The 14,682-nt window shown below is 37.8% G+C and overlaps 2 protein-coding genes across 2 annotated transcripts in view; one reads left to right on the top strand and one right to left on the bottom strand.

Annotated features, from left to right (window-relative positions):
• Window positions 1-2,643: 2,643 nt before the first annotated feature.
• Window positions 2,644-3,508, top strand: LOC107744394 (pregnancy zone protein-like). The gene is made up of 5 exons (XM_016558021.1): window positions 2,644-2,670; window positions 2,963-3,044; window positions 3,128-3,211; window positions 3,284-3,380; window positions 3,468-3,508. Exons 1-5 carry the CDS (start codon window positions 2,651-2,653, stop codon window positions 3,506-3,508), a joined length of 324 nt encoding a protein of 107 aa, XP_016413507.1. The 5' UTR covers window positions 2,644-2,650.
• A 4,566-nt stretch (window positions 3,509-8,074) lies between these two features.
• cyp24a1 (cytochrome P450, family 24, subfamily A, polypeptide 1) overlaps window positions 8,075-14,682 on the bottom strand; it is a 6,955-nt gene continuing 347 nt past the window's right edge. The window contains exons 2-12 of the mRNA XM_016557939.1: window positions 13,652-13,913; window positions 13,471-13,564; window positions 13,293-13,386; window positions 13,120-13,211; window positions 12,847-12,958; window positions 11,422-11,567; window positions 10,984-11,150; window positions 9,582-9,660; window positions 8,604-8,801; window positions 8,403-8,514; window positions 8,075-8,286 (exon numbers count right to left, since the gene is read on the bottom strand). Of these exons, the coding sequence (XP_016413425.1) occupies window positions 8,404-8,514; window positions 8,604-8,801; window positions 9,582-9,660; window positions 10,984-11,150; window positions 11,422-11,567; window positions 12,847-12,958; window positions 13,120-13,211; window positions 13,293-13,386; window positions 13,471-13,564; window positions 13,652-13,913 (1,355 nt within the window). The 3' untranslated portion in view covers window positions 8,075-8,286; window position 8,403. The remainder of the gene's footprint in view (window positions 8,287-8,402; window positions 8,515-8,603; window positions 8,802-9,581; window positions 9,661-10,983; window positions 11,151-11,421; window positions 11,568-12,846; window positions 12,959-13,119; window positions 13,212-13,292; window positions 13,387-13,470; window positions 13,565-13,651; window positions 13,914-14,682) is intronic.

The following is a 14,682-nucleotide window of genomic DNA, read 5'->3' as shown; positions in this document are numbered from 1 at the left end:
CGATCTCTTAACACTATGCAATACTTAAACATAACTACTACAACAATTACCTTATGTACTATCAATAAGCAGCAACTTATGAGTATATTGAGGAAAAACAATAGTGAATTAATGTTCACTATAGTTAATAGAGTTAATAGTGAATATGTGTTCCCTATTCTAAAGTGTTACCTTAATTTCTTACGCATCTCCTCCGTTGCTAGAGAGAGAGAGAGAGAGAGAGTCGGTGCGTCTCTCAACGGTGTTCGACAGCAGTGTCATTAGCGAAACTGCAAGTTCATAATCTTCATCTCAGCGCCGTTATTAGTGAGAAAAGACGTAGCTTTTAAGTTGCTAAACTATTTTACAAAATCATCAAAGAGAGAGAGAGAGAGAGAGAGAGAGAGAGAGAGAGAGTCGGTGCGTCTCTCAACGGTGTTCGACAGCAGTGTCATTAGCGAAACTGCAAGTTCATAATCTTCATCTCAGCGCCGTTATTAGTGAGAAAAGACGTAGCTTTTAAGTTGCTAAACTATTTTACTAATAAAATCATCAGAGCAGTGCCTAATAACACGTTTCTGTGCGCGTGTATGTTTCTGTGTGTGCGCGCGTGTAAGGAGAGCGAGTGGGAGAAATAGAGTAGCCTATGCTTTCCGTACATAATAAAACGTAATTTTTTGGCAAAAACATGGAAATAATTACTCATTTTCCCCTATTATTTACTATATTTATTTGCTTCGTCAGTGTCATTGTGGGTTTTGAGCCTGGTCAGTACCTGGATGGGAGACCTCCTGGGAAAACTAGGTTGCTGTTGGAAGAGGTGTTAGTGAGACCAGCAGGGGGCTCTCACCCAGTCTGTGTGGGCCCCAGTATAGTGACGGGGACATCTCATCATCTTTCGGATGAGACATTAAACTGAGGCCCTGACTCTCTGTGTTCATTAAAAATCCCATGGCACTTCTTGTAAAAAGTAGGGGTGTATCCCTGTTGTCCTGGCCAAATTCCCTCCACTGGCCCTTGTCAATCATGGCCTCCTAATAATCCCCATTCACTGAACTGGCTCTATCACTCTCTCTCCTCTCCACCTGTAGCTGGTGTGTGGTGAGCGCACTGGCACCGTTGTGCTGTGGCTGCCGTCACATCATGCAGGTGGATGCTGCACACTGGTGGTGGTTGAGGAGAGACCTCCTCAAATGATTGTAATACACAATAAAAGCGCTATAAAAAATTCCTCATTCATTCTTTGAAATGTAATGACTATTATGTGACCATATGCCTTATTTTGATATAATGCATGAATAAAGGACATGAATTGTTTCAATTATTTTATTATATTGTGTGTCGTTTAATGAAAATAAAATATATTCTTTCTATGGCTTCCAGATTTCAACAAATAACTGACATTTTTTGTGTTATGAATGCCCAATCATGCTGTTTTTTAAATGAACAGAATAAAACCAAATCTCAAGTTGAGTAGTGACCAGTAATTGACCAACAATTTGCGCTCTTTTTTTTTTTACTGTACCATGTAAACTATAACTGACTGTCGTAGAACCGTGAAAGCCGGCCACTGATGTCACTGACATTGTATGATTGGCTGAGGTGCCTCACGTTAGCCATTACGCTTTTCCCAATGGTAAATAATACAGACCCTCTCATCCCAATAATAAGACTGTGGCTGCATCAAAACCACATACTCAATGAGTAGGTACCTAATTTCAATAAGTACTTACTTAAAGAAGTAGTTCACTTTCAGAATAAAAATTCTGTCATCATTTACTCACCTTCCACTTGTAGGGCCATCAATGTCTAAACCGCTGGCCACAAAAGTGAGTACACCCCTAAGTGAAAATGTCCACTTTTTTTGTTTTGTTTATATCTTCCGGTGTCTTTAGAAAACCTTCCACTTGTAGGAAGTTTCTTTCTTCTGTTGAACACAAAAGAAGATATTTTGAAAAATGTTGGTATGAGAACAGTTGATGGGCACCATAGTATTTTTTTCCTACTATCGACTGACAGCTGGATTTACTATCAGGAGTGTTACAGTTATAATGCTATTAATAAAATCTGTGATCTATGTTTGAAGCTTTTTAGATCAGTGGGACAAACACACAGGGCGCCACTGCAGGCCGGAGCCATGCCAAAACAGGTACACACTTAAAACACACAAACACAACACTAACTTTGAAATATTATGAAGAAATAAAATAGCATCCCTTTAACTGTAGTGACTAAGGCTACGTTCACACCAGGGGCGATTCTAGGATGGCCACAGTCTTCAACTATCTGTCCAAGTGCATCATGGTCTGGATTAATATTTTATTAATGTAATAGGTGTTTTTTTTTTCTAATTCCGTTAGAGATGTGCAAGCTGATAGTGTCACCTTGCTTTGAGCGTTCACAGTAAGCTGTAGCCTGTTGTAACTGTTTGAATTAGCAATGTAAAATACAGGGCCACCTTCCAGGAGTATTGCATTCTATCAAAATTAAGCAATATCTCATGTGCAAGAATGATTTCAGTAAGTCTTAATTTCTGTCACTGCTATGAACTGACCACCACACTAAATGTGGAAAACTTCAGTTGACCGTTGTCCCTGACAGGCCTAAACCAGCCAAGTTACTAGCGCAAAAATGCAAAAATGAAACTGAAAAGTCCTTTTAAGCAGATCTCATGTTGAACATCACTGTGAAGTAAGAACAGCTTTGACTTTGTGTCCTGTTTGACCCTTAACGCATCTTTACACAGCCGAGATAAGGCTGCTCTGTGCTTGCTCAATTCTGTGGTTATTTCACATGAAAGCCAGTCCAAATCATGTAGTTCTGACCCACCTCAGCCCCTAATATCAAAGTATACAGTTGGAGTTGCTGCATAAATGCCATTTATGCCACCTCTGAGCAGCCTTAAGCCATTTTTGTAGATGCACCAAATTAAGTGCTTGACGACTTTTCATTTTTATTTTTATTTTTTCTCTTTTCTCTTTAGGTACAATGGTGCAAAACCAACTACTAACATGGTTATCGTGAACATTAAACTCCTGTCGGGTTTCACAGCAGATACGTCACTGGTTTGTATGTTTTATGATGAATTGTATGTAAAGTCCTAAGATGCTTTAAGCTGCTTCAGATTTTAATGGACTTTTCCTCTCAGCTTGGATCGCCACCAGATTCATTTGCTCCATTAGTGCAGCGGGTTGATGCTGGAGATGACCATGTGCTTGTGTATCTGAAAGAGGTGAGATGTTCTCTATTTGGCCCTTTCATGTGTGCTGCATATGTACTTCTCTTCATCCCTTCTGTCTCACAGGTTCCCAAGGGTGTCCCCATGACCTACAGGCTACAACTGAAACAGGTTCTTGCAGTGCAGAATCTCAAGCCAGCGGTCGTTGAGGTTTATCAGCAAAGTATGCTTTCAGTGGCTCGTGCTTTTGGCTGATTTCACTGTTGAACATGTGTGTCAAGCTGACTTCCTGTTCCTCTTTCACTTTCAGGTGATGTGTTTGAGACCACATACATGCCTCCCTGTCCATGATTGTGCTTCATTTCTGGCTATAGGATGCATGAATGAAATATAACCCCTCCATTTAAAAATCAGTCATTTTGTTGCCTCTTTTGTTGAACATCTGACAAGTGTTTTGTTTGAAGCTGGATATATCTAACTTGCACTGTGCATGAGTTTCTTTTTGCCCTGTGGTCTGAATTTCTTACATGGTTAATGGCTTTTTTTTTTTTTGTAGAATGTCTGTTAAAGGGGTCATATGATGCTAAAAAGAACATTATTTGGTGTAATGAAATGTGTATGCGGTTTAAGGTTCAAAAAACACATTATTTTCCACATACTGTACATTGTTTCTCCTCTATGCCCCACCTTTCGGAAACGCGTCCATTTTTACAAAGCTCATTGGTCTGAAAAGCAAGGTGTGCTCTGATTGGCCAGCTATCCAGTGCGTTGTGACTGGCTGAATACCTCAAGCGTGTGATGGAAATGTTACGCCCCTTACCATATTGTGAGGCCGTGTCCCGGAGCAATGAGACCAAACCAACAAAACCCATTATAAACGAGGCATTTGTTGCATCCAGTGGGGAAATAATTACGGATTATAATGACTTATACTGTCTTTTTACGCATTGCATTGCATCGCGCAGTGTAAACACAAAACCATGTCTGCATTTGTGATCAGAGAAACGACAAACAAGCGCTACTCTACACTGCTCAAAACCCTCGTTTGAATCATCAGTGGCAATTTCTTTAAATTTGAAAATGTACTTGCAGCCTGTGAGTCAGAACAGCCGGCATTGTAGTCTACTCTCCCAGGATCAGGAAATGGTCCTCCATAAAATGCGCTGCACACATCTGAATATTTGGGTTGAACTGTTCTGGGACAGTGTTGTAAATACTTAACAACTGGTTTCTAGTTGTGTCCTCTTTTGGAAGGCCAAACAAAGTATTTTCGCTTTTGCAACAAAACACACAGCGTAGTAACCATAGCGACAGTGACCAAAGTAAAATCAAAGATGGCGATGTCCATAAAACTGAAAGTCTTATCACTTTCTGACACGACAAGAGTCCAGTCAAGCCGCGAGTTCATTCGTCAAATCTTCATTAACCGATAGAAGCTTTTATATTTGGGTGGAGAGCGGAGCATTTGAATCGCATGTAGAACACAACTGACGGGATCTAAAAATTTCAGATGACACGCAGCTCATTTCTCCGTCACTGTAAGTTACCGAAAACATGCACCCCATGGTAGACACGTGTTTGTTGCGGAGAGCGACTCCCTCTCGCACTGTATGACGTGGCAGGCAACCAGTTGTCCAGTCCTGTTCCGTTCACACAGCGTGTGTATTCCGAGAATGCGGTTGTCACACCCATAAATAACCGAACTGTGTGTGAACGTAACCGTATTAAGGACTCAAATACAGACTGACAACCCTATTCTGCTGCTGTGTGAACGTGGCCTATGTGAGATTAGAATAAGTGTGTCCCAAAGCATAGTATGTTGAAAAGAGTATGCCAAAAGTCCCCGGATGGTCTACTATTTCAGGTCGATTTTTGAAGTGTGAATCCATGCACACTCTAATGGCTAAAATTGCCCACAATCCATTGCGCTTTGGCGAAAGATTCGGTCCAGAACTACAAACACGAATAAAACGTTAGAAAAACTACAAACGTGGCGGATGCGCGCGATCGACGGTTAGGTAGAGAGGTTTACAAAAAGGAGTTTGAGTTACTAATAATCAACATTTAACCTGGTAAAAAATATTTATTTATTGTTATCCGTGTTATATTTAATCTGTAACAGCAATGTGAACTTTTATAAACATCCATTTGGTCGTTAACTTTTAAATGCATCATTATGCAGAAAATATGAGCAGAGTTCTCGGCATGAAAGACCCGTGACTGGCAGATCAACAGCTACTTCTTTTCTGTCCAGTACGGTAGGAAGTTAAATTAAATGAAATGTGGAGGATGTTAACTGTGACAAGATGATTGACAGGCCAGTTTACAGTGACAGGGTGCGTGTATTTATGCGACAGAGCGGTCCTTTAAAGTCCGCGTGAATCGGAAGTTGCTGCCGACTTTATTTCAGTGAAGTGACGTACTTGAGGGCGTGGTTTTATTTTTGCGCTCCTCCTCTCATCTCTCACTCATAGCAAACTAAAGGTTGGAGGGGTGTGTTTAAGGATATTCTGCCCAAGCCGTCAAACTGACGTCATCAGAGAAGGAATGCAATTCCAGAGCGGAAGTAAATGTTCAGATTTTGATTAAAGATTACCAAGACAAACAATTTTTTTCAGCGGATTAACTTGCACGGATTAATTGTTCTCATCAAGCTAGCAATGTGCGCTGGTAAAGTAAATAAAGTCAATTTTGATTTAATGCGACTTTAAAGACACAATTGTGTGACGTGATAGTATGTCCCAAAGCTTGCCTACTCTTCTACTACACACTCAAAAGTGTGTACTTTTTCTTCACCAAAAGAGTACATACTTTAAGGGCGTAGTATAAGTAGGCACATTGAGACGCAGCATCGGACACTTTTCTAACCGGCATGTATCTCGCGGTGATCACCGGTGATTGGTTCTGCGCAGAATGTGCTCATGTCAAACAAGCCTATTGTAGGCTTAGGCTTCTTTTTTTCTATTAATTTGAATGAATATACAAATGTATAAAATAAATTTTAATTTATTTTTTTGTTACAAAATTTTCATTTATTTATTTTTAACACCGCACCCCCAGCCCCCCCATTTTTTCTTGGGCTACACGCCAGGGGGTGCTGCAGCACCCTCAGCACCCCTACTTCCTGCGGTAAGGCGTAGAGGGACTCCCGCACCGCCAGAGCCGTGAGCTGTCGGACCCGCTGTCCGGACTAGAACCGCACCCGTTATACGGCTGACGGGCCAGGATGCGGGGCCGTTTATCCCCGGGAAGCACCGTGGGCCAAGGAGGACGAAGCCGCTCAGAAGAAGCCGCCGCTCCTCGTGCCCCGGACCAACAGGGGAGCGCGTGCGGCCGCCGGACTCCGCCCCTCACCTGGACCCTTCCTTCCCGAACCCCGCAGCACAACGAGGACACCAGATCCCCTGTTTATTTTGAACGCCCTTTCCCTTTGGACACTTTTATTCCCTGTTTTGGGCATTTTTGTTATTTTCTCTAAGCCTCTCCGAGGCCTGACACCACACCCACTGTGTCTGTCGTTTGCTCCTCCCACCACAATATATATATATATGCTATGGCTGTGATTCGGCCTCATGTCATAGGTAATCATCATACCTATGGCAAATCGCACTGCTACGAGTGTGATATTGAGTTTATAAAACAGTTTGACGGCACAAGTGTGTAAATAAAAAAGAGACAACGACCCTTGTCTAGTCTTTAAAATCCCTCTTTTGTGCGGAACTACTTCCTTCCGCCACGGATTATAATCTCAGTTTGACAGTTTAACAGCTGAGCTCAAGCCTATGTTACTAATTCGAAAAGGTCACTTTAGAACTTTAGTAACAAAGGAACATTGAGCACAAGGCAGTGCTCTGATATACAGCATTGAAGTTACATAAAGTATAACATGATGAGGTTTTGCTCTCAGCCAAAACTATTTGCTCTGGAACAAATAATAAATTAATGAGACTAAAGACTGCCCGTTAGAATTACCCAAAACAAATTATATCTCATGTTTAACCACTATAGAGACATCAGAGCCAGCGGCAAATTCCAGAAGATCTGGCCGAGGTGAGGCTGCTCTCGGCGGGTTCATGAGCGCTGAAAGGCCGCTGATGACCTGGAGCTCACATCTCCGAAAGTGTCTAAGCAAATTTTCAAATAGATGTTATTTTTATTAATAAACCGCATATTTGAAGTCTAAACAATTACTTTCTCGCCTAAAAAACCATGACACAAAAACATTATTATTTATAAAATTATAGTGGATTTGGGTGTCCGCCATGACACTCCCTGTGAGAAATACAGGAAGCAGAGTGATACAAACGGTGAAGCGGTTGGAAGAGTTCTGTTATCACTAGAATAGCGCGCTCTTTCAGCCAATCAGATTTGAGGACCAGAAAGAACTGATAAAAAAGAAAGATCAGAAACTAAAACCATGGTTCACTATAGTTTAGTATATATTACAATGTCCAGATGGCACAGCAGTTTTATTTATTTTTTATTTTTTATTTAGTAAGTGAAAGGAAAGTTTTTTTTTTGTGTGTCATACACACTGAATTCAATTTATATCAGACATTACATTTAAACGTTTTATTAAGAAAAAAGTGGTGAACAATATCCAGTGAATTTCTAGACTCTTGTGATTTTCTTTTCAACAATCACTCATTGTTTTTTCATCACTCAAACAGACATACATTAAACATATTATACATATTTATTTATGAGTACATAAATAGAATGTTACATTTATGTTTTATATAACATGTATGTACAACATTTCTACACTTTTTGTATTAAAAAAGAAAAAAGATTTTACATAATACTGTACATGGAATGATTTCAGTACTAAATAATATTGCATAGAAAATGTACCATCTCTACATAATAATTTTAACATTTTAGTCAAATATATTTACTATAGTAATATATTAGGTAGCAGCAATTATGAAAAAAACTTAAATATTTACTTTAAGCTGTCATTTTAATAAAGTAATAAATAGAAGAATTATTTACTAGTATCATAAAACTAAATACTAATAGTTTGAGGTATAAGTGTGAGATTGATTTATTCTATCATTTAGCAGCAGTATAAAGGCCTCGCAATGTGTCGGATCCATTAATATGGAGTCATCTGTTCAGGTTAGTATCTGCAAAGAAAAAAAAGGGGGTTTCAAAACACAAGAGAAGAACCTTAAAATGCACACAGGAGCATCAAACCTTTGCTAATATTCTTATGGCCTTGAATGAGAAGTAATTTTCATACCTCATCGGCGGACAAAAGCCACGGGAAGCTCTCGACTGGGAACCAGAGTTCCTGAATGCAGCGCGTCCACCGGCTCATGATCTGTGGCCACAATCTCATAGTCACGTAGTATCTGTGATGAAGAGCATGAAAAATGACATCAATCTACTCATATTAAGACCTAGAAGTATTGCTTAAGCTTCTATTGTCCAGCAAACGTACCCAGCAGAGACTGAGTTGGATCTGTAGCTCAGCGAGCCGCCGGCCGATGCACATCCTCTTTCCGATCCCAAACGGCACATGTGCGAAAGGATTGATGGAGCTTTTCTGCTCAATCCAGCGCTCTGGTCTGAACTGCTTCCCGTTGTCAAAATACTCCTCGTTTGAACCGATAGCCTGGCTGTTGATCATCAGGACCGTCTGGGAACATCATGAGAAATAGGGATAAATAAATGTAATGCACTCAAAATCCATATGAACTGCTTATTATGAATTTGATCATGTTCAGTGCATAACATGTCTATAAAACTTCACATTAAACATAGACAAAATGGTAAAGTAATGAACGAGACACAACCTAGTTACAGCCTTGTGGCTCTTTTGCAAAACCTAGTGAGCCTTTTAAGATAAAATATACAAATATGTTATACTATAATGACAGTTTAATATTAAGTTTAATTGTATATTATACTTTATATCTATTTCAATGTATTAATATATGAAAAATTATATTAATAATTATATTCTAAAATACATTTATAATAAAAATGGGTATTAATCATAATTTATATTAATCACTATTATTCATTACTGTAAAGATTATATATATATATGTTAATTCTAATTAATATTGTTAATTAATTTTAATCTTTTTTTACTATATATATTGTAAAAATCTAAATATAGTTTAAAACCATCAAAAGCAGTGTCTAATTAAATACTGAATATTTAAATATTTTATTATTGCTATTTTTTTAGAGTATCACATTGCTAAATTCTATTGGAATCTATTGTGCCATCATGAGAGGAGCATTTTTTGCTGCTAATTCATAGCTTTTGAAATCACTCTTATTTCAGTTAGGATGCTGTCTAAGAAGGGAGCTGCCAGTTAAACAGCAGACTTCAAGGTTGCTCACTAGGTTTTGAATCAGAGTTCATATAGGGGGCAGTAGTGAGGAGGTCTAATAATGAGATACTCACTCCTTTGGACAGAGTATAATCGCCCAGAATGGTGTCTTTGTCTAAGGTACGGCTGGTGAACGGCACAGACGGTGAAACTCTGCGGAGGGAAAAAGACAACAATGAACCTCTCACTTTTGAGAATTCCTGAAAATGTCCTCTTTCATTTTTTGCATGCGTGAGAGCGTAAGCTGAAAGGTATGAGGCACGTTATGCTGCTAATGCAAGTCAAGGCTAGATAATCCCACAAATACACCATCAACATTCCCGGCACATGCTTCAGCATTATCCTGTAACGCATGACTGTCGCCTGAAACATGAAAGCATATGAGGCATAAACATGCTTCCATGCGCTTTCGGGTTCCAGTCTGGACTATTATGTCAGCTGACTGGATCTGGGAACGTCCAGCTTAATTTAATGCCATTCTATTAGAAATGATTCATCTCATATGAACCTTAAAAGAACCATTTTTCTTAGTTTGAAGAACATTGTAATAATCTAAAAAGAACCTTTTTGCACCATTTTGGAACGGGAAGGTTCCAAAAGGTACATTAAAGGTAGATTAAAGGTTCTTCATGGAATCATTGATTCCAATTAAAAAAAAAAAAAAAAATGTAAGAGTGTAAGACTCTTCAGTTAACAGTTCTTAAAAGAACAATTTTCCTCATTTTTCACTTTTGCCCTCTTAAAAATAAAGGTTCTTTATTGGCATTGATGAGTCAATGAAGAACCTCCAACATCCATGGAACCACTAAAGGTTCTTTATAGTAGAAAATGGTTCTTTAGATTATTGAAATGTTCTTCAGACTAAGAAAAATGTTTTTTGTTGTTGTTGTTGTTGTTGTTGTTTTTTTTGTAACTGTTCACTGAAAGGTTCTTTGGGGAACCCAAAATGGTTCTTCTATGACAATGCTGTGAAAACCTTCTTTTGGAACCTTAATTTTTCAGAGTGTTGAAGAACATTTTAATTATCTGAAGAACCCTTTTCCACTATAAAGAATCTTTCTTGGAATGGAAAGATTCTACACTCTTAAAAATAAAGGTTATCCTTATTTGGCATTGATGGTTCCATGAAAAACCTTCAACATCCATGGAACCTTTCCTTTCCACAAAATAAATAATGCTTCTTTTAAGAACTGCTCACTGAAGGGTTCTTTGGGTAACCCAGAATGGTTCTTAAATGGCATTGATGCAAAACATGCTTTTGGAACCTTTATTTTTTTAAAGGTTCTTCATAGAACCATCAATGCCAATAAAGAACAACCATTTTCGGTTCCCCAAAGAACTTTTCAATAAACAGATCCTTAAAGAACCATGTTTATCTTAGTGTGGAGAGCATTTTAATAATCTAAGGAACGTTTTAAGAAAGAAAATAGTAAAATACTATTTCGGTTTTTCTACTATCTAGTATATTTTGCCCACCTCATGGACTCCTTCAGGCAGGCTTTGAGGTAGGGCATGTTCTTGATGTGCTCGGCACACGGTGTTTCTCCTGCAGGCACCACATCCTGGATCTCCTTCAGAAGTTTAGCTTGGGAGCAGGGGTTACGTGAGAGGTTGAAAATAACCCACAACATGCTATTAGCTGTCTGCAAGAGGAAAACAAGAAGGATTTGTTTGGTCAGTCGGGTCACACTGTACAGCGTCCCATCCCTGAACGGCGCGCTACGCTTGCCCTGCCTCATTCTTCTGACTTATGTGCTTGATTGAGCTAAGCTGTGTGTTGTTCAATCTTAGGCTGGATAAGAGCAGAACAAAGACGAGTTAAATCAACTGTTTTTTTTAGCTCACTCGCGTGTGACTCAAAAACAAGCTCGCTGAAATACAAGTTGGTTTGTGTGGGGTCATGAAAGTGCGTACCGTCTCCACTCCTCCGACCTGGAGTTCGGTTGTGGCGGCGTACAGCTCCTTCTTGGTGAGGTGGCTCTGGTGGTAGATGTCGCAGAGAAAGTTTCCTGTGTTGCCGTTTGAGTGCCTCTTCAGATTCTTGTCAATATAAAGTTTTGCTGTTAAAAACGATGGATTACTTGATTAGTTGGTGATATTTTTGATAGTTTTGAAAATGTTAAGACATGGCATTTTGAGTGTGTGCATGGTATTTGATGAAAATAGAAGTAAATCAAATTTTATTTTCTCAATATATTTACAATAAATGCATAATTTTATTTAAATACATTATATTTATATAGACATACCATTGGGGTTGATTTTATTTTTTGAAAATAAGTCTCATATGCTCACCAACGCTGCATTTTTTCATTAAAAATACGGTAAAAGTGTTGTAATAATTGTGAATTATTACTGAAATTTAAAGTAAATGTTTTCTATTGTAATATATTGTAAAATGTAATTTATTCCTGTGATCAAAGCTGAATTTTCAGCATCATTAACCCAGTCTTCAGTGTCACGTAATCCTTCAGAAATCATTCTAATATGCTGATTTACTGCTCAAGAAACATTTCTGATTATTATCAATGTTTGAAATCTAAATGTAAAATAAATAAAAATGTATATGAAAATTTCTATTTAAATTTCTACACACACACACACACACACACACACACGCACACACACACACACACGCACACACGCACACACACACACACACACTTTAACTTACAAGTGATTTTTAACCTTAACTTTTATGTTCATATCTGTTTGTTTATGCAAAGCACTTTAAAGCATCACTATTGTGCAACAAATGAATGCATCAATTGTAAAATGTTTTATATAAATAAACTTTGCACCAATTATATTATATATATATTTCTTAATATTCAGCATTCAGTGTGCACTTTGAATGCACTTTGGATAAAAGCATCTGCCAAGTGCATGAGTGTAAATATTCTATTCAATAACTTAAAAACTGTTAAGGTATTACCACTTTTGTTTTAATGGCCTACGTGTGGAACGCCCTACTTGTAGTCAGGTGCTGCTGTTGTTTAGCTGCAGGGAAAGTGAAGTGTTTGTGAATGTGTGACAGGTGTTGCGAGTGAGCCGCTGCTAATGGAGCAACAGCAGCACAACAGACAGTGAGTAATTCAGCCTCACGTCCACGTTCCTCCCTCCCTTCGCTCCTGCTGCTACAAATATTTGGCTGGATTCTCATGCACTTAGGTCACTGCGTTTACTACTGCGGTTTGCTCTCTCTCTTTCTTTCCTGCTGTGTACACAGATCTGCTACGGCAGGTCGGAGCAGAAAGCCGTAAGTTCATGTGTCATCACCTGACTGGAAATGAATGCTTTATGGGTCACATGTCAACTGATTAAGGAGCTCTTTAGTACCTGTGCTAAAAATGCGGTCCCAGGCCACTGTGTGATCTTGCCATGTTTTCGTATTGAAGGTCTTGTGGAGCTCCACGGGCGTCACCATCATCAGCCCAAAGGTGCTCATCATCTGAAAGTGAGAAAACACCATGTGGATCTGTTTTGGAACTATGAAACACTTTGCATCTTTGCATTGCATTGCATCAGAAGAGATGTGGATAAAGCTTATGCACTTTAGAGTGTTACTCACTGTTTGAACTATTAATTGGGGCAAAAAGATGGTCAATTTACCGTTTTTACTGACGTGATGAAATCCATGGCCTCCTGGCTGATATTGTCTTGCAAGAGTCCAAACCGTTTGTCATAAAGCACATAGCAAATAGCTAAAAGACCAAAAGAGAAAGAAATTTAATGCATTTCATTATAGCAAGTCAGTATGTCGCAACTGTGACATGAAAACTCACTTTCAAAGGACCACTTGTTCAGTTCAAAATACAAATCATCGATCTTCCCGTTGACTTGGGCTCTTCCGATCCTCTTTATCAAATCAGCTGAAACCTTTTCATAAAGACAACAAGCGGTCATTCATACAGTCTGTGCATATATGTGAATTATACTTGATATTTCTCAAGCAGAACTCACTTCATTGATTTTCCCGTCCAGTTTCATGACTTCGGTCGGTTTCATGAGTTTCTGCTGGAAAGCGCTGCGCACGCGCTGCCAGTCCTTTCCTTCCCTGCAAATGCATTCGTTTACATTGTAGAATATTATGAAATAACCAATAAAATCTCACATGCATTTGTAACTGAACTATAATATTTACAGTATGAGCAGCCCATAAGCCTCATCCCGCAAGTCTCTGTAGGCTTTCCATGGTTTGATCTCCAGTCTCTGAGGATAGTTGCCCTCCTTCCTGTAAAGAGCCTCCAATAAACAGGGAGCCCCAATGTGAACCGATTCAAAAGAGCCCAGCTTCATCTGGAAGATCTTCCCAAACTTCTTATGGTAATTGATCTGAGGTTGAAAACAGAATAACAGAGAAAACACCCTTAAAACTGAAGAAATGTACAGGAATGAATGAATGAATAAATAGATAAAAAATGTCTCATTTAAATAAAATAACGTTTTATTTAAGTTATTATTAGGATAGTAATAGCTTATAAACATAAATAGAAAACAATTTCACTAAATTACTAATTTAAATTAAGCTTAATTAATAGTGTATATATCAATAAGAAAAATATAAATGAAAAGCACACAAGAAATTATATTAAATCATGAATTTATTATAAAAACAAAATATGTAAACCACTACACATCAAAGTTGTTATAGTGTACATATAAAGAAGAAAATTATAAATGAAAAGCCTACATGACTGAAATCCATGACTAAAAAGCCTGAAATCATGCATTTATATTTTAATAACCATAAATACATGAATAAGATTCAATAAACTTTGTTAATTTGTTAACTTAGTTAATTTATAAATTAACTAAGTTAATTTATAGTGTATATATAAGAAAAATATAAATGAAAATCCAACATGAATTGAAATAAAACAATGCATTTAATATATAATAATAATAATAATAATAATGTAAATCAAGGCACACTGTTATATGCTATACTGTATTTCATAGACAAAATGGAATTATGAAATTAACTTTAAAGTAATTATTCATATAAAGTTTTTTTTATTGGAGTAAATAAAAATTAATAGAAATGAGAAAGTTGATTTAAAATCATTTAAATAATTACGTTTTAAATAAATAAAAACTTTAAAAATGTTATATATATATATATATATATATATAGTCAAACCAAAATTTATTCAGACACCTTGAATATTTCAT

The sequence above is a fragment of the Sinocyclocheilus rhinocerous genome, unplaced genomic scaffold, assembly GCF_001515625.1.
Source record: "Sinocyclocheilus rhinocerous isolate Xijiao unplaced genomic scaffold, SAMN03320098_v1.1 scaffold1488, whole genome shotgun sequence".
In the NCBI taxonomy this organism is placed as follows: domain Eukaryota; kingdom Metazoa; phylum Chordata; class Actinopteri; order Cypriniformes; family Cyprinidae; genus Sinocyclocheilus; species Sinocyclocheilus rhinocerous.
The sequence above is the reverse complement of the archived record's forward strand: the minus strand, read 5'-3'. Positions and strand labels throughout refer to the sequence as shown.

What these genes read in the sequence shown, in the direction of transcription:
- LOC107744394 (XM_016558021.1), top strand. Translation starts at nt 2,651, where the DNA reads ATGTTGAACATCACTGTGAA. An exon ending in ATGTTGAACATCACTGTGAA is followed by an intron (nt 2,671 to 2,962) that starts GTAAGAACAGCT and finishes TTTTCTCTTTAG; the next exon opens with GTACAATGGTGCAAAACCAA. An exon ending in CGTTGAGGTTTATCAGCAAA is followed by an intron (nt 3,381 to 3,467) that starts GTATGCTTTCAG and finishes TTTCACTTTCAG; the next exon opens with GTGATGTGTTTGAGACCACA.